The sequence below is a fragment of the Tasmannia lanceolata genome, unplaced genomic scaffold, assembly GCF_043159265.1.
Source record: "Tasmannia lanceolata isolate RefF3 unplaced genomic scaffold, GAP_Taslan_0.1 ptg000016l, whole genome shotgun sequence".
Lineage (NCBI taxonomy): Eukaryota > Viridiplantae > Streptophyta > Magnoliopsida > Canellales > Winteraceae > Tasmannia > Tasmannia lanceolata.
The window spans coordinates 3,756,428-3,775,800 of NW_027518693.1; the positions used below are offsets into that span (position 1 = coordinate 3,756,428).

The following is a 19,373-nucleotide window of genomic DNA, read 5'->3' on the forward strand; positions in this document are numbered from 1 at the left end:
CGCAATCGGTTATCAAAATCCAACACATACAGAGCCTAACTGTAAATTTGAGTCCAATCAAAATTCAAAACAACCTCTTTTGAGCATTGATTTTATGTTATAGAAAACCATTAAACGAATGTTTCGTCTCTTCTATTGGATAGGCCTCTTATTTTTCGATCTTCACATTCTTCAGGGATAGCATCTTTCCATGACTAATCTCTCATACTTAAGTATTTCATGTTCTAGTGGGGAATTGGATTCCAATCTTTGAAAAAGGGGTTAGGCCCTTTTCAATTTGGATATTGAGGATCGGTTGAGTCAAAAACTGATTATTGGACTCAAAATTGCATTGAATTTTAAGTTGATATCACTTGGATCAGAATTTTACATACAAAACTCCTTAATGAGGCAACCATTCTTCATTAGGTTCTGATGGCGGAGTAGCAGAAACATGTTTCAAATTTACAATGGAATGAACAAATGTGGCGATGAAATACTTGGCGTAAGGCGCCTACTCTAGGCCAACCCAGATGAAATTAGTACAACCCTATCCCTTGGTACTCATTGGATACGCATGTGCCCCCTTATAACCTGATTTGACGTCAAAAAGCGTTAAAGTTGCCCACTTTTCACGTCAAATCACATTATAAGGCGGGGCGCATGCCTAATGCATGGGGAGTGAAAATATCATCTTTGATGAATAAATACAATGGAGAATTTTTAGAATTGCATAACATGGAAGCACCGTACAATGACTTGGTTGTCTATAAAAAAAGAAGAAATTACAGGCATTCATGGCATTTACAAGGTTGGTTTTGTCTAGGCTTCCGAGAATGATCCTGATGATATTCAGAAAGCCTTCATCACAGCTTTGCCGGATGCTCCAACTCCATTCGCCACAACTTTCAAGACGGCGCGATGCCTATACAACCTGTAACAGAGATAATGAAAATCTTAGTAGTAAGAAACCTGCTAATGTATAACAGAGAAAATTGAAACTTCTCATTATTAGACTAACATCTCAAAATCATATTCTATACATTGCAGAAGCCAACCAACGTTCTAATTTTCTTCATAGAAACACCAATGCTGAGGGACATAAAAAAATGTAACTTATAACAGGCTTTCAAAGTTGAAGAGACATTAAAAAGAGTAACAGCTCAAAATCATATTAGATTCGTTTCAGAAATCACCATTGTTCTATTTTTCTTCATAAAACACCAATGCAAGCTGAGGGACCTAAAAAAAAGTTAACTTCTAGCATGCTTTCAAAGTTCAAGCATCGTTATGAAGTATGAAAAGTTCCTCAACATTAGTCGCCTAATTTAAAGTGCTCCTGAATGTGGGTAGACTTGCAATAAGAAACCTTGATTAACTAGAGCTGTGATATAGGCCATATGGCAACCCCAAACCCTTGCAAATTTTTAGCCTTGCCAGAACCATCATCGGGCCATGTTACAAGGGGATGCTAATCTGACCTGTTAAAGACTCGCTAGCCCATAATAAATGGTCCTAACCACTTTATCATACCCTAGAAATGGCAAAGGTAAACCCTCAACAGGAAAAAACCTAAAAAAAAAAAAAACCTTAGTACCATCAGTTTGCCGTGAAGCCAGTATGTTCTGACCATACTAGATCAATGACTATGAATGTCATACACGTGGGGCACCATATGGCGTGTACGAGGATAAGAAGTGGCTATAATGCAAATGATATAAGCATAGAGTTCTAATCATAAAATTAGCTATCTGCCCAACTAAATTCTTTTATGTTAGTCTTATTATGCAATGTTCAAATTTTGTTTTTCTTTCTTCCCATTAGTAGCTTTCTCTGCTCAATTGGCATGGACTGGGAAAACGCCTTTATATGTCTCATTCTCCCCAGGGTTTCTCACTTTCTATGCCTTTTCCTGTTGTTTCTATGTGTTATTGGTCCCATGGATAAACTGTTTCGACTAAAGGGGAAAAAAAGACAAGGCTCACCCTGCAAAAGTAAGTCCCCATGTTGACAGTGCATAAATGAGCTTCCCAGCATGCCACACTTTTCTCATCTTTTCCCATTCATTCATGCCGCCCAACGCTTTCATCACAGCTGCAAGTGTCCAAATATCAAGTCATAAGCAATTTCCGATGTATAACCCAATTCAAATGCAGTGAAACTGAGTTTAATCAAGAAAGCCAAACGAACCAAAACTGTGTACCAAATGAAAATAAGGAAATTTTCAAAGACATGCTTGGAAATTTTAAAGTGCAATCAGCACCAGAATATGTGCTAAACATCGGCCTTTGACCAAAGGAACAGAAAAAGTTCCGAAGACTCAAAAATTGACAATTAGAAATTATAGTATGAAATGACACTCTCACCATACGGGTTGAATGCAAAGGCAATAAATAAATGATAATAAATAAAAAAGGTGTCTCAACAGATGTGAACACATGCTACACTGAAACTGGCAAGTATCGTGCAACACATGGATGACATAGAAACCTAAAATCCAAAATACAAATATATGAATACAGACAGGTATTAGAAATATTTTTTTGAAATAATGACAATTTATTATTAATATGGCACTAACCGAAATACATCAACAGGGAGAAGGTTTCCCATCAATGCAGTTGTTAACTTACCAACTTCTCCAAAAGCTTAAGCTGTTGGAGAAAGGCGTTATTTATCTTTTATACTTTAACACTCCCCTGCACGTGTGGCCCACTTGGCAAACATGTGGCACATGTGGTCCCACTTTGGGCCGACCATCGCATGTGGATTTTGCTATCCAGGAGGTTTGAACTCGAGACACCATGTTAACTTACCAACTTCTCCAAAAGCTTAAGCTGCTGGAGAAAGGCGTTATTCATCTTTTATACTTTAACGGCAGTAACAGAAAAAGTCCTGAAGACTCAAAACTTGACAAAGTAGGAATGATGGTATGAAATGATACTCACCTTATGGGTTGAATGCAAATGCAATAAATAAATGATAATAAATAGAAAAAGGTGTCTCAACAGATGTGAACACATGTTAGACACTGAAACTAGCAAGTATCGTGCAACACATGGATGACATAGAAACCTAAAATCCAAAATATAGATATATGAATATAGAAAGGTATTAGAAATATTTTTTAGAAATAATGAAAATTTATTAATATGGTACTAACCGAAATACATCAACAAGGACAAGGTGTCCCACCAATGCAGTAACAGTTACAGCCTTAGATGTAAATATCAGTCCGGTGAACATTTCGTTTTGGTCACAGGGACGAAATGTTTCGATCATTCCAGTCATTTTGTCCGGATTTCGTTTGAAACTTTTTCGGTCGGGAAAAAAAGAAGAAAAAGATATTTGTAAGCATTGTACCGGAATTCCTGAATTCCAACAGAATGGACCGGAATTCCTGCCAGAACGAAATTTATGGTCGTTCCGTTCTGGATTTCGGTCCATTCCGTCCGGAACAGAACGGAATTTATAACTAGGGTTACACCATACCCCCACAAGAAAACTGCAACTATATGATTCCCCAACCCCCTCCCCCCGATGAACTTCCGATCACTGTCAGGTTCCATAGATATTACACAAAGACAGAAGTACAGGTATTAGAAATATCAAATATGAAAAAGATATTTCCTTTTTCAATGAAGTAGGCAAAATCAACAGTCAACACATTTTTAATAAAATTCAACAAAAAACCAATCAATAAAATACCAGACCATGTGCATATTACAAAGTCACGATAATATAATATGAATACGTGGGAGACTGGGAGTAAAAAACGGGATGAAGTTATGAAATTGTATCACTCAACTTCAGTCAAAATATCCATACACTCAAGTTAAATATTTCTATTAGAGAAAAGGCACTACGGAATTTTGTGAGCCAATCTACTGCAAAATTTTGGAAAATCTCATAAATTCAACTCATCAGAATGAGAAAGAGATTCATGCACCACTCACTTTTATGCAATTCCTCTGGTGTTAGCCTCTGAAAGTTCATCATAAAAAACATGTTAAAAACTTTCAAACAAATCAAAGTCCTAGTTAAGAAGTTATTAATTTTGTATACCTTGGATTTAGGGTTTGAGACAATGCATTTAGCTATGAAGTTGGCAACTCCATCCACCACTTGCTCCTCATTAATTATCACATAGCTTTCATTATCAATTCCACTCAACTCCTCTGTATTACCTGGAACCATTTCATCCGTGACCCACACCCACCAATTAGGTTCTTCAAGATCAACGTTGATCAGAGTTTCCACTGGATGCATAGACAACCAGAACCAGACATGCAAAGAAATGTTAACATTAAGGAATAAAAGAAAACAAGAGATGCAAAGAAAGTTTATAATAAACTAAGATTATCATTAAAAAAGACCGAAATTTCTTTGAAAGAGATTGGAAAACCTGAGGGTCCATTCAAAGGGGAATTGTTGTTTGGTGCCTGATGGAGTGATTCGAGTTGGGTCAAGAAGCTTGAAGAGTCCACAGTAGCTACAAGACGCAAATACAGCTGAAAAAATAGCGAGATTATTGCATGTAATTTAGCCCTAAATTTCTAATTCAATCGAGAAAAAAGAGTAAAATTAGAACCACAGATAGATAAAGAAAAACTATCTAGCTTAATTGATCGAAGCTTTGCTCATCAACCTTGAGGTTGGAGGTTCAATCCTAGCTTACTAGTAAAAAAAGGTAAAGAAAAAAGAAAACTGCAGCCTGTGGGTTGATTGTAACAAGTAATCCTTGTCCCTCTTAAAATTTTGTGATGAGAGTCAAAAAATCTAATCCATGTTCCTCTTAATGCCATTTATTTTGTTATGAGAATCAAATCATCAACCAAGTGTAATGCATGTGTCCTTCTAATATTGGGGGAGTGGTGGTTGATAGGACTGAAAAGCTCTAAAGGAACTTCCATTAGGACCTGTATGGTTGGAAGTAAAGGTCTTTCTACATGGAAAGGGCTTTCCTCGAAAAGCCTTCTACTTTCCAATATTTTTTAATAGCAACAATTTATTAATAAAAGGGATTAAGCCCGAAAACAAAGGTGATCAAGTACAAGCCAAACAAAAAGAAAAAAAGGTACAGATAGCAATTTTTTTTTTTGGGGCTGTTTTGGGTTTGTGTGTGTGTGGGTGGGTGCGTAGGAAGTGAGTGGGGGTCCAACCACCTCGCCATTTGTAGACCTCCAAATATAATGAAAATTAATCAAATGCCCTGCCTACCCGCTCAAGGATCTCTTCAATTGCATATGCACATCTCAATGGGAACGTCGCTCCTGTCTTCATCCATGGGATCACGTTTAATGAATCTCCTTCCACTATAAGATGGTCAAGGTCTGTACCTTCTAGTAAGGGAATGCCATTAAATAGGGCCTTAACTCCCGAATTCGTGGCATCCGACAATCCCAAAAGACCGGAGTAGGGCCATTTTTTCATACTGTCGGACTCACAAAGAAGACCTCATAATTCGGGCAACCAAGGAACCCCATACTCGAACCATCAAAGTTTAGTTTAGAATATCCAGGTGGAGGAGGTGTCCGCTTAAGTACCACCTTACTCAAGAAGATCTTGCCATGTTTCCTCAGCCCTTGAGGGTCAAACATGAACTATGATCGCAATCAAGGACAGGATCCTTGCTGCATGGACCAGTGTCCAGCTTATTTCTAGTGTTCCACAATTTAAGCTTTTGAATGGAAGGGGTCTCCATGAATAGCTTTAGATAGTTAAAGGAAGGTAGCCTTGCCCTTATCATGCCCTTTTTATGCACAAGGCCCAAAGAAATCACAAAAATACTCACCTCAACTTTGGTTGGAGAGGGAGCACACATTCACCATGAGGCCAATCTAAAAGATGACAGGGGTTTGGAATTTGCCCTACTGCTTGTGATGAAATGCCACAATGTTGAACTCATGGGTTGTATCCAGACCAAAGAAAAAGTTATGCAACGTGACAAGCTTTGCAACTTTAGAGCTTATTCAGAGCATTTAGTAAAAAATTATGAAACAATATCTTAGATGCAGATGACACGAATTCAACTTTATAGCTTAATCTATGAGAGATTTAAGGGCACATTTCCAAAGGAGCTAAAAGTGCAGAATTAAGACCCAAACATTGAAACAGAGGACTCAAGATTAATTGCCTAGAGCTAAACATCTGATGAGATTCAATCCAACAAACTCTACTTGATTATAAAAAAAACACGAATAGATTTTCCTCAGAAGAATTTATAAAAACCGAATAAATTGGGATTCATATATCTAATATTTATTCAAGCATCTGAGACTCGAGATTGGAAGCATGAGAGCAGGGTTCAACATGACTTCTACACAAAAACCTAATTTCAAGTTTCCAATCTAGTACTAAATCTGAACAACGAATCCACAATACACTATAGCTCTTCCCATTGACAAGATTCCAAATTCACATTTATATACAATTAAAAAAAAACATTCCATAGAAAGAAAAGAAAAGAAAATTCAGATGCATGATCTTAGAATTCAAGGAATTTGAGAAAAAAAGAAGAAGAAGGGTTTTGTAGGTAATATTATACGTACATCGGGAGGGCAATCTTTGGATAGAACTGGAGATTGAGAGAGATGTTGGAGGAGTTTGAGATTCTCCTCCAATTGGGTCCTGAGACGGAGATTCTCCGATTGTAAAGAGGAGATTTCATCCCCTACGGAATCAACGGATCGATGCTCCCGATGATGCTCTATTGCTTTCCACGCCACGTCTGCTACCTCCAATACTGTTTCCACCACCTCCAATGGATGTCCGATTCCATGAACTCCATGACCCACCATCTCTCTCTGTGTGATTACTAGATTTTTTTTCTCAAAACCCTAGCTTCTCTATGTGAATTTCTTGATTTTTTCTGAAAACCCTAGCTTCTCTCTCTGGATCTTGATTATTTTTTCTGAAAACCCTAGCTCCTCTCTCTCGATCTTGAATTTAGCTCCTCTTCTCTCTCTCTCTCTCTCTCTCGATCTTGATTTTTTTTTTTTTCTGAAAACCCTAGCTCGTTGCAGCCTCTTCTTGACGACAGAGCGAGCGGAAAAAGGGAGAAGGTACTTTGGGTCCACATAACGATAAGGGCAATGATATTTTCAACCCCATCCCCCAGCAGTACGCATTCGCCCCCCATTTTAACGTCAAAAAGCGTTGAAGTTGCCCACTGTTCACGTTATAGAGGGGGCGGATGCGTACTGTAGAGGGGGTGAAAATATCAGGTCCTAAACGATAGAACTGCTAATTAATTGATAGGGGGTTGTGATTCTTCTTTTCTAACAATCACATTTTGGGCCCACTTGTGCCACACGTACATGATCGAATTCGTTGATCTGAATTTCTAGAATAATTTTAGAGAAGCTTGATCAGATGATCCTAGGGCCTTGATCCATCAAGCATCAACGGTCTCAATTGCACATACATGTCCTTGTGTGGGACCCAAAAAATTGTTAGACTTAGTTTGTTATGAGCCATCACAAGGCAATCCACTCAATCCAGGTCCACAATTTGTGATCATGGCCGTTGATGTGAAACCCAGTCGATGCAGTGGGTCCGTTCTGTTTGATGACTATCTTTCTTTCTTTCTTTTTTTTAACAAAATGATGCTAGTTTAATAACGACCGTTGATTGCGTAGACTAGATGACCCACATGGACTTGGTCCCACTCCAAATCAACGTCTCATCCGCAATTTTTAGTCTCAAAATTGAATGGTTTATCTTCTCTAATGGAACCTTAAATGGGCCCTAAAAGATGAACGGACCCGATCACATCAATGTACCACACAGGGCCGAAAAAGTGATCAAACGGTGAAAACTTTATTAGGGTTCTTCGTTGGCTATAATGATGTCTAATGATTTTAGCCTCTCATGGTTTAAAATTTCGGTTTCGGACCCATGAAATTTCGAAATTTCAGTGAAATATTAAATTAATTTAAAAAAACCAGATTTTTTGGTTCAAATTTCGGAAAAATCAAAATTTCGGCCGAAATAAAATACCGTTTGAGTTTTTTGGTTTTTTGGGATTTCAGTGTCGGTCTCCACCAAAATTTCGGTCGAAATTTGAAACCATGGATCCAAGCATGAACTCAACTCTTCATTTAGTAGGCATCAATTTATAGATGCAAAAGCCTGTACCACTCGAGCATTCCTAGCCATCAGATCACCATTAGATCTGAATCGCAATGATCAACATTGGGTCCCATTGATTTGGTGGGGCATCACTAGGCACTGCATCAGATTCTTAAGATTAAGGCCTAGAAAAATATATCTTGGAGGATTCCTGACTGATCCTCGTAGATTAAGGGGCTTAGATCATCCGAGCAGGGTGGGCCCGCAAAAATTGGGTTCACTACCCAGATCAACTGTTCCATGCAGCACACGTAGTCCCGAGTGACTCGAACCTGTTACCACCAGGTCACAATGGAGCAACCTTACCGTTGAGCCAAGGCTCGCCCTCTAATTTTTTTGAAATAAAGACGAATTTAAAATAGAGTTTGTCAATTTCTCATAAATTATCTGTAAATCTAATGAGACTTAAAATTATTGAAAATGAGGGGTGTGTCAACCCAAAAAAAGGGTGTACGAATATCATCTCTCTATTAGTAAGGATTTTGAGAAGCCATTGTCAGTCCAAAACCGATTATTTGATTCAATAATTTTGTTAACTCTGCCTGTGCAAAAATGTATCCCTCTGTTAGGTAAGAATCTCTGTTAGTTTTGGATTTTTAGAATTGATTTTGGGTATATTGGACTCAAAATAATCACCATAACTTAGAGTCTGCAATTATATGTGAAATTTGAATGGCAGTTGAGATGGGCATTGTCTTGCTCATCTAATCATAACAAGGATTTATGAAAAAGATGAATGAAGTGTTCGGATTTACCTTCTTCCAGAACTAGCAAAATCCAATAGTGTCTAGGCCTTAGAGCACATTATTTCTGAAAATTTAGTAATCTCTGCAAGTCTAAGAATCCATCTTCATCTCTGAAAGGGTTTTCCTGACTGCATTTGCAAGGTCCATGACATGCTTGTCTTCACATCCTTCATCAATTCAACCAACAAAAGGGTAAAACTCGGAAAGTCTAGATTGAACTCAAGACTCAAGAGACCTGAAAATATAGCTTACCAATCTCAAGAAGGGCGTTTTCAAGCTGGAAAATGTAGTCCCTGTTGGGTCCTGAGGGTCCTTCTGCATTGATAATTTGCCTGTCCATCAAAATAATAAAGTAGCCATTGAAACACATAAGAAGATTTGCAGCGGATTGCCGAAATAGAAATAACAAGTAGGGGTGTCAACGGACCCACTTTGGATCGGATCTAGTCACAATCCATTCAAATCCCTTATCGGTCAGATCAGATTCCCAATGTTCTTAGGATCCAACTTGCCGTGTCTCGGTCGCGATCCATTGCAAATCGGAGTGTCCCAATAGGTCCTACTTACACTGTACACCGTAAAAACCCCCACAAGAGGGTGACCCACAGCGGGTTAGGATTTAGGAACATAGAGTCAATGGCCAGAGAAGAGAACAGGGTGACTCGAGACTTGAGAGAGATGAAACACAAAATACTGAAAATAGGAATCATTTAAAAAAATGCATCTTATTTTTATTAAAATGCCCCAGAAATAATACTTAAGATTATAAAAAATTGGAATGTAATTTTGTAAAATAGTATAACAAAATTGGATTTAGGACTGTCCCATATGTTCTTATTACCTGTCTGGATCCGATCAGAAATAATTTCGATTCCCATGATAGGGATCTGAAATGTGTCCATGGATCCTGGTAATGTGTCTAGATCCTGTCCGTTTAAGTTCGGATTCGGATGGTCCATTCGACCATCTGGGTCCATTTACACCCCTAATAACAAGTTCAAAGAAACATACTCTGCTATCTCTTCAAGTGACGCAGGGCCCAAGTAGTTCGGGTTGAGCTTTTTGTTGGGTGAACCTATGTATCTAAACGGAACAAGAGTCAGATGGGTTTTGTTCCACACCTTGAGAACCAACTTAGTGAAAAGTGATGCAAGTTATGGTCATTCTGCCACTTACACCATTACGCCAGAGACTGCTGGAGTCGTCGTGTTTGGGTCCTGAAATATATTTATGTCCGCATTTGGTGATTCTGTAATAATGGTCAAACATCTTTGCTATTCTGATGAAAAAAATATATGGGACTTACAGTAAAGAAATCAAGATAAACCTTCGTGTCATACTGCTTCTCCCTTACTTCTAGATACTGCAATGCAAACCACCATAGTCAAGATGCTGAAAATAAGAAATTGATAGCACAACACAAATAGTCTTGCAAAGTGGCACACCACATTTGTGAAGGTGAAGTTGTTCCAGTCAATTGTAAATTCAAGATCAAGACATGATTCCAATGATCTATAATGCAGTCAATTTTTCAGTAATTCCGGTGAGTAAAAATAGTTCTAAATAACTCATAGGACCAAACACGACTTCGGACAAGAACTCAACCAAGATAAAACTGAGTAAACACAGGTGAGTCAAGGATTGGTCAGGGAATTTTTTTTTTCGAAATGGCTGGGAATTTTTAAACAGAGATCTTAATAATCAGATTGCATATTATAGGATGGACGGGAACAATGACATCTAATTTAATGGAATTACTATGCTTTGACACTTAAATGCCACATAAAAACTCTCTCTCTTTCTAAGATCCAAAAGAAATAAAGTTCCAATGTAGAAAAATGCCACCATAATGAATGTGACAAAATATCTTTTGTCAAATGCCTAGTGACACACTATTAGCTCCACTGTTTAAAAACACTAAAAGTCAATGCTCAGCTCGCCCAAGTCGACTCCCTTTAACCTTGGGCAACTCCGCGTCTGATTCTGAGTTTTGCCCTACCAAGTCAATCAAAGCTTCTTTAACTACTTGAATTAATGAAAACTTGACTGTGTCAACCACTGAATCACCTGAGTCGACTCCCTTTTACCTTGGCTAACGTCCAAGCCTGAGTTTTGAATTACTGATTAGCTCCTTAATTCACCAAGGTGGAAGCCCTGAAGGCTGAAGAACATAAGCATTCATGTCAAAATTAGACACAAAGGATCTGACATATGATCGTAGAATGACCATTTCACACACTTGTTACTCTTAGAAAGTGAGTAAATTACCACTAGCAATGGAAACTTAATTTGTTGTCAGCCATTGTTGGCAGAAAGACCAAGAATGATTTTGAGTTGTTCATACAATCAATTGAACTTGTGTCTACGATCCACAACATTGATAAAGATGGACTGGTATTTACATCACTTGCTCAGTAAACACCATGGCTGACGGCCTAGTAAAATCTGGGGCTGACTGAGACAGTATTTCTCACTCAGCTCCTATTACTTCTTTTGTTATAGGTCGCTTTACTTGTCTGTTACTTGTTTTATGGGGCTACCTAGGCCCTTGTTTTCTTTAAATAAATTCTTTTGCCTTTTAAAAAAGAAATTGAAGTATTCACTGACCCAATGGATATACACATAATCTCTCATGGATCTGTGGGGCAGATGGAGTGAGATTTGTAGAAGTACAGAGAGGGGGGACTCGTCATCCATTCATTGGAGCCCTCCAGACCTTGGCATGCTGAAAATGAACTTTGACGGCTCAAGCATCGGGAACCCTGGCCCAACTAGTATTGGGGGCCTTCTTACAGATGAGCATTGTGCTACCAGATGGCCTTTCTCATTTCCGATCAGGGTCAAAGGACTCCAAAGAAGCAGATGTTAGAGTTGTGCTTCAGGGAATCCAATTTATCAAGAGAGGGGATTTGGAAATGCTGATAGTAGAAGGGGATTCCTTAAATGTGCTTTGGTGGCTTAAGGGGAGAGGCCCTAACCCCTTGAGGTTTGTGAACCTCATGGAGGAGATTCTGGATCGGCTAGAGAGGTTCCAGGTTTGCTTGGAGAGATTTGACCCCCTTCCCCTCCCTCTTGATTTTTTGTCCTTTGCCTTGTAGTTGTGTATTTTGCTTTATATCTTTGCCTCTTGTATTGACCATCTTGGTTGTGTCTTCTTTTATCAATAAAATTTTCCATTACTAAAAAATGAATACACGTGTTGCCGTGGTTGAATTTTAAGATGGCGGGCACTATATTGTGTGCCCAATGTATCCAAATCCACAGGCTCTCTAGCTCATAAATAGTGACATGTACCACACCTCATAAGACGTGAGTAAAAAATAGTGACATGTACCCAACGTCAGAGTTAAGACGTGTAACTCCAATAGACTTGGATGCAACCTTTTTTTAGACATGTGAATATGCCAATATGCATTCGGTGTCCTAGGTGCTGTTTGGTTCAATTTTAGGATAGTGTGCCCAAAATATTCAAAATCACTGCCATCAAGCTAGATGTTCCTTATCATTCAACACATGTTAGTGTGACTCTAATAGACTTAGATGCACCCTGATTTAGACATGTGGTGATGAATATGGCCTCATCCCATGCCTCGTCGGAAAATCCAAAGCTTCATCAAGATTTGACAACTGGAGCTAATTATTTTTTCTGCTCTCATATTGTTTTGGAATTATTTACAGCATGACTCAATGGTGACTTAGTCTTATACCACACCTTTTCAAATGCATATACAGTCAAATAATTGCTTAATCATCCTTAATGAACATGCATTGCCTTTTCTCATTTCATTTCTACCCTAGGCAGTGAAAAATATAAACCACCACATATAAAGAAAACAAGTGAAAATGAGCCATTCAGCAAACAATTATGAAATCTATAAGAACAGAACATGATCTTTGCTAAAGTATAAGATTCTTCGCCGATAAGAGAATTTTACTGGCTGGTTCTATTTTTTGTAAATAAAGGTCAGCTACATTCTTTAAGTAGCATCTCCATTTGCATAACAAATATGGGAAGAGAAAATATTATTCCATACCTAACAGTGTACATGTAAAATGATGCATACAATCAGAGCCTAATGCAGCATCAATTGAAAGATCAAGATAACTACTTTACAACATACCGACAATGCAATCTGTTCATCTTCCTCTCCTGAAACCTTGTAAGCAACTCCCCACTATAACCTTGCCAAAAAAGGAAAAAAAATGTTTTATATTTTATAATCCGGCTGTCTTGACAAATAAAAAAACAGCTCATAGAAGCCGAAACACATGATATTAAGAACTAAAAAACAGGGCGGCCCAGTGCACGAGGCTCCCGCCATTATGGGGTCTGGGGAGGGCTAGATGTACGCAGCCTTACCTCTGCTTTGCAGAGAGGCTGTTTCCGTCTCGAACCCGTGACCACCAAGTCACAATGGAGCAACCTTACCGTTGCGCCTAGGCTCGCCCTCTACATGATATTAAGAACTAATTAAAAAAAATGAAAACTCATCGAAAAAGAACTCGTTTGAGAGAAAAAGTTACTCTAGCTTATGAATAAGGTTTTGAGTGGGGTTGACGCATATAGATAAAATTCAACTCTTTGTTTTACATAATAAAAGTCGGGGGTGGTTTAAAAAACATTATGAGTCAACTTACTTTACCTAAAGTTGATGTAATATCTATCTACTTTTAGCAAAAAAAGAAAGAGAAAAAGACAAACAGAAGGGGAGAGGGAGAGGGTGAGGGAGAAGATGACAATGATAGAAAAGGAAAGAACGCTCTCACTACCTTGCACAAGGCTAGATCTAGCCATCTAAGTTGGCCTGTAATGCAAAGTAGCATCAAAGATGAAGAGTAAACGCAGCAAACAATGGATCCAAGAAGAAGATTAAATAAAAGGGGGAGAGGTATAGGGTAAATCCTAATAAGCTCAATAGATAACAAAACAATATGAAAAGTCTCCTTTGCTCTCTCTGTAATTCTCTTATATATGAAAGCCCTAGGTTTGATGTCCACTCCATAAACTAAAATTACTACAGCGCCCCCATAAGTTATTTAAAGGAAAATGACAAATCTGCCCCTATTTATAGTCATTAACAAACCAGTCCTCTTCTTCAAGACCGTAAAACCTAGTAAACGTGATGCACTTCAAACCAAACTTGAAGAATACGTAGACTTGATGGTGATATCCATGACAGGTTTCAAATCATATGATCGAATGTGGGGCCCACAATAACAATAAGAGGTTAGGCCAGATTTTGTAACTGCGCAGCCAATCAGCCCAGTTTTTCTTCTTGAATTGATCTTTATTCTTCTTCTTTGATTTCTTTGACAAATAGGAGATAACATTTGCATTAGTCCATCCTCCTTGAGAAGAACTTGTCCTCGACCGTCATCTTCAGCTGTGCATTTTTCACGTTACAACTGAAATAATGTAATATATACACATGGTTTTGGTTTCAGTATGACTTTCGGTTTCGGTGTGCATTCGGTGGGGATGGAATTGGAAATATTTCAGTTGTTTCATATCAATTTCAGTGGAAATTTAAAACTATGCTTAAAATATATTCCAAATTTCGTTGGTCACCTGTTTGTGGATGGTAGGTAACTACTGTATTGAAGCTGGATTCCAAATCACTTCCACAAAGTCCTCCAAAAGTGTGACAGAAACTTTGAGGCATAATCGAAGGTAACGGTTTTTGGCACTTTGTGTAGAAGCAAGGCCTCTTTGAAGTAAAGAGTCGCCTCAGTGGCATCTAGAGTTTTCATACATGTAATAAAATATGACATCTTACAAACCTGGTCAACCACCATAAATATAAGAGTCTATACCTCATTGGGTTTACGGGAAGGCAACACAAATCCATGCTAGCTTCTTTTGATAATACTTTAGCTACCGACAATGGTGCACACAATTTGGAGCTTTTAGATTGTTCCTTTGTAACTTGGCATAACCGACACTCATCCACTAACTGTGCAACATCTCGTTTGAGCTTAGGCCAATGACAATTGCTTAGAGGTCATCTCTCAGGTCTTGTCCGATCCAAAGTGACCTTCTAGGTCACCACCATGCACCACAAAGATGATCTTCTCCCTCATAGAACAATAGGAATGCACAACTGGTTTCCCTTGAAAACAAAATCCTATTGTGTGACATAGTCACGGGTCACCTCACTACCCCTTCTTGCTATCAGACTAAATCTCCTCGAAATAATCTACTTCACCATACAATTCTTTGTGATGGTCCATGCTAGAAATCTTTTTATGGACATAGTGTCGATCAACGTGGTGCTTCTAAGAGCAACCGTCACTTCGTTTTGCACCCTCGATTTTTTTATGAATATAACAGAAATTTTAATTAAAGAATAAAAATCACAAAATTCGATCATTGGCCAACAAAGGCCCTGAGTACATTTGCAATCTACCCACACCATTTTGCATTACTGATTCATACTTGAGGAAAAATGAGAACTCTAGTAGATAAGAAACTAACTTTGCATGCCTTTGATTAAATCTGGAATGATCATTAATATGCCTCAATGAATCTAACACAGGCTCAACTTGTATATGGCAGTGCCTCCAATATCGAATAGCTTGGACAAAGGCACACACTAACTCCCTTAAAACAGCCCCTACACTCACTTTGGATGCATCACGCTCTACTTTGAATAGCTTACCAAAGCATGGTAAAGTTAATACCAGAGCCTTACACATTCTTTCAAAAATTATTTGGAAAGGCTTGTTCTCCTCTTGTGTCCACTGAACTCCTTACAATTGGTGATTGGAACAACAATAGTGCTGAAATTCCGGGTTGACCGGCGATAAAACATTGCCAAACCATAAGAACTGCAAGCAGCACCAATGCACGGAGGTGTAGGTTAGTCCCAATAGGATGTAACTTGATATTGTCAATCCGGATACCTTCTAGTCTTCTACACAAAACACATATCCCAAAACAGCAATTGATCCATCATGAAATCACACTTCTTTAGATTACCATATGACTCCTCTCTTCATAAAGGTTTTTCTTGGTACGTAAATTGCGATTGAACCTAGGACCTCAAGGTTGAAGTATAAAGCCTTGACCAATTGAGCTACAGGTCCAACCCACTCTATAAAGTTTTTAATACTTCACGTGCATGACACACGTGAGCCTTTTTGTTTTTGTCAATATTGTACACAACTGTGTTATCAAAATATACCACCACGAAGCTTGGCTTGAGTTCTTGATTCATCAATCATATAAAAGTACTTGGTGCATTAGACAAACCAAACAGCATAACCATTTATCCATAAAGCCCCTCTTTCATTTTGAATGTGGTTTTCCATTCATCTCCTTCACATATTCGTAGTTGGTGATAATCAATCTTAAAATCAATTTTAGAGAACACTTTTGCACCATACAACATATCTAATCCAATCTTAAAATAGGAAAGCGATATTTGATAGTTATTATATTAAGCCTTCTACTATCCACACACATATGCCATGCTTCATCTTTATTAGATGTCAATAACGTTGGGACAGCATATGGGCTCATTGGCTCATTGCCACCTACCAAAGTCCAATCCATAAAACTTTTCAAGTCTCTTGGTTGGAGAAGAAAATGCTTTGTTCTCCAAAGGATACACACTAAATACTCTAAAGGGATTATAACATCATCCATCACAACAAGCCATTCTTCACTGTATCAAAGTGTCTCAGCACTGAACTATCAGGTTCAACGAGATGGATAAGGGATCGGGTCATTTTCAACTATTTTCACGAATAAGCTAGCCCAAATGAATTTGAACATTTAAGGGTCTGTTTGGTTGAACAATTTCTGGGATTTAATAGGTGTTTTGGTTGGTTTGGGGTGTCATGTCATCTACTGTGGTGTTTGGTTGCATGTTTTGATTCAAACTACTATGAGACTACTTGCTTCCTCTCTCCCTTGTAAAAAATAAAAAAATTTCTAGTAGATTCTTAGGATTTAGCACTCTTCTCTCTTTCCATATCAACCCTACTGCCCCCTTTCGTAATGACACTTTGCACCAAGAAACTACTTCAATTGGCAATCAAACACTACTCAACGAGGACACTCCTTCACTATTATTACACATATAAACTACTTCAGTTCTAATTCACCACTACTCTCCAAGGCAACTACGTGCAACCAAACAGACTCTAAGGCCCTGTTTGTATTGCAAGAATTATTATTTTTTTTAGAAAAGTTTGGAAAGGAAAAATATTTCTGAAATTCCCTAAATTTTTACACACGAAAAAGATCATTGGAAATTTGGAACCAACCCTATTCAATTTTTACTTAGCGGGACCTTCAGTTTATGATAATATCCCTCTAAATCGTGGAAAGAAAAAAATTTCCGTCGGAAATGTTTTTCTTGCAATCCAAACAGGGCATAAAAGAGCATCCTATGGAAAGAAGGAAAACAAAAGAAGACCATATTCCTTTCTGGGATAATAGCAAAGCAAAGCAAACATAATAGTTGATGAAGTAAAAGGGAGGGGAATGAGAGATGGGTGTTTGGGTACTCACACAGACCTCCCCATGGGAGGGCTCTAAGGTGACAGTTCTTCCGGGATAGTCAGGAGTCCCTCTGTGGTCAGTGCTGCCTAAAATTGGGAGAAACCAAACATATCAGAAAAGAATAGACAGAAAGATGAATATGTTAGATTAATGAAAGTAAGAAGAGGAAGGTACCTTGGTAGAAGACACGGCTATATCCATTGATGAATCCAACAAGGCGCTCTTCGTAACGAAATCCAGCCTTCCAAATGAGAGATCCATATCCGAAAACCCACAAAACCATTCTCTCCTCCTCCTCCTCCTCCTCCTCCTCCTCCTCCTCCTTCTTCTTCTTCTTCTTCTTCTTCTTGCCTTGGCTCTGTTGGGTTGCTTTTTACAGGAGGGGAGGAAAGCAGACCAAATGCCTCTCTCTCTCTCTCTCTCTCTCTCTCTCTCTCTCTCTGTCTCTCTCTGTGGCCTGCTGAGAGAGAGGGAGAGAGTGGTTTTTGCTACTCCACCTGTTTTGGAGGAGAAATTGGGTAGGAGAGGCAATAAAAGCAAGAGAAATTACATGATGTGTGGCCGTATGAACCCGGATTTTTCAAAAGGTACCCATAGGATGATCCGAACCATGCATTTGTTGGGCCACGGGGTAAATAGGTTGTGTCGCAAAAATCATTTCATGAACCTAACCCTACGATATATAGATGCTCCGCAATCTAAATAATAGTTGTTGAGTTGGGTGTCTTGAATTCAAACCCGATTGGGGTTCGAAATATTGTCTGCGACCCGGATAGTGCCCGTTTAAGGGAAGTCCCCGACTGCTCGACCTGACCTGTTTTGTGTGTTTCCAGCCCGATAAGACTAACCTATGGCCCGCTTTATATAAAGGGGCTTTTAGGGCTTATTTCGTATTCTATTCTTATTAGAAAGAAGGTTAAGAGCTCAAAAGGGGGAAAGGGTATGCTAGGGTTTCTAGTGGGTTTTGGTGAGAGAGACACTGATCTTCACTAATAATCTCTGAATCTTATAGTGGATTCTTTTGGTCATCTCTGCTGTGGAGTAGGCTTTGCCGAACCACATAAATCTTTGTGTCTTTTGTGTAATTGCTTTGTGTTTGTTATTTGTTTGCTTTCGTATTCGGTTCGCCATTGAAATTCCAGATGGCATAAGAAGAGGGGTTTTCATAACAATACTTTTATCTATGTTATGACAACACGTCATATAATTTCTCCTTCTAATATCACCATGTATACCTAAATAATACTTTGGGATTTGTCCTCATTTGAGAGTGTCATAATATGTGAGATCTCACAGTCAGATTATGTTGAATTCACACTGTTGGATTACCATGGTGCTAGATTAGGCAAGTTGGTTGATGGGAGTAACCTAGGTAGGTTCAATTTGTAATAAGGCTAATCTTAGTGGGTATGATTTCTAGAATTATCTCTTACCTTGGTTATGTTTATCTCTTTTTATGTTTAACCCTTTGAGTGTTTTATATAATCACTCATTGGGGCTAATTGTATTGTATCCAAGAATAATAGAAACTCTCTCAAATTTATCATGGTATCAGAGCCAAAGGTCTCGAGTTCAAACCTCCCGGCTAGCAAAAATCCACATGCGATGGTCAGCCCAAAGTGGGACCACATGTGCCACGTATTTGCCAAGTGGGCCACTCATGCAGAAGAGTATTAAAGTATAAAAGATAAATAACGCCTTTCTCCTGCAGCTTAAGCTTTTGAAGAAGTTGGTACATATTCTAACATAGAGTATTATTGTTAAGAAGCTATGTGGCACAAGTATATCTTCATAGCAGGTCTCTTGTTTATTGTTTTTCGGTGACACAGTTGGGCCCACTGTAGACATAAATCATGCAAGCGACCTTTCATGATCGAATGATGTCGAGTTAAGCAAACAATATTAATATACCGAATGACTTGCTGTGAGGTCTTAATGTTTTTTTTAACGGTATGAAGTCTTACTGTTCCATATGCAAACAAGATTAACTTAAAAATAACCTTACT

General features: G+C 38.5%; 2 protein-coding genes across 2 annotated transcripts; both read right to left on the reverse strand.

The window, feature by feature from the left end:
• Positions 1-674: 674 nt before the first annotated feature.
• Positions 675-7,023, reverse strand: LOC143848716 (uncharacterized). The gene is made up of 6 exons (XM_077357713.1): positions 6,531-7,023; positions 4,385-4,490; positions 4,045-4,238; positions 3,936-3,963; positions 1,965-2,073; positions 675-913 (listed from the first exon to the last, which is right to left on the reverse strand). Exons 1-6 carry the CDS (start codon positions 6,777-6,779, stop codon positions 832-834), a joined length of 768 nt encoding a protein of 255 aa, XP_077213828.1. The 5' UTR covers positions 6,780-7,023; the 3' UTR covers positions 675-831.
• A 1,718-nt stretch (positions 7,024-8,741) lies between these two features.
• On the reverse strand, positions 8,742-17,823 carry LOC143848671 (ChaC-like family protein). The gene is made up of 8 exons (XM_077357662.1): positions 17,542-17,823; positions 17,377-17,453; positions 12,980-13,033; positions 10,165-10,221; positions 10,035-10,075; positions 9,870-9,941; positions 9,111-9,190; positions 8,742-9,025 (listed from the first exon to the last, which is right to left on the reverse strand). The coding sequence occupies exons 1-8, from the start codon at positions 17,648-17,650 to the stop codon at positions 8,949-8,951; spliced, it is 567 nt and encodes a 188-aa protein (XP_077213777.1). The 5' UTR covers positions 17,651-17,823; the 3' UTR covers positions 8,742-8,948.
• Between the last annotated feature and the right edge of the window lie 1,550 nt (positions 17,824-19,373).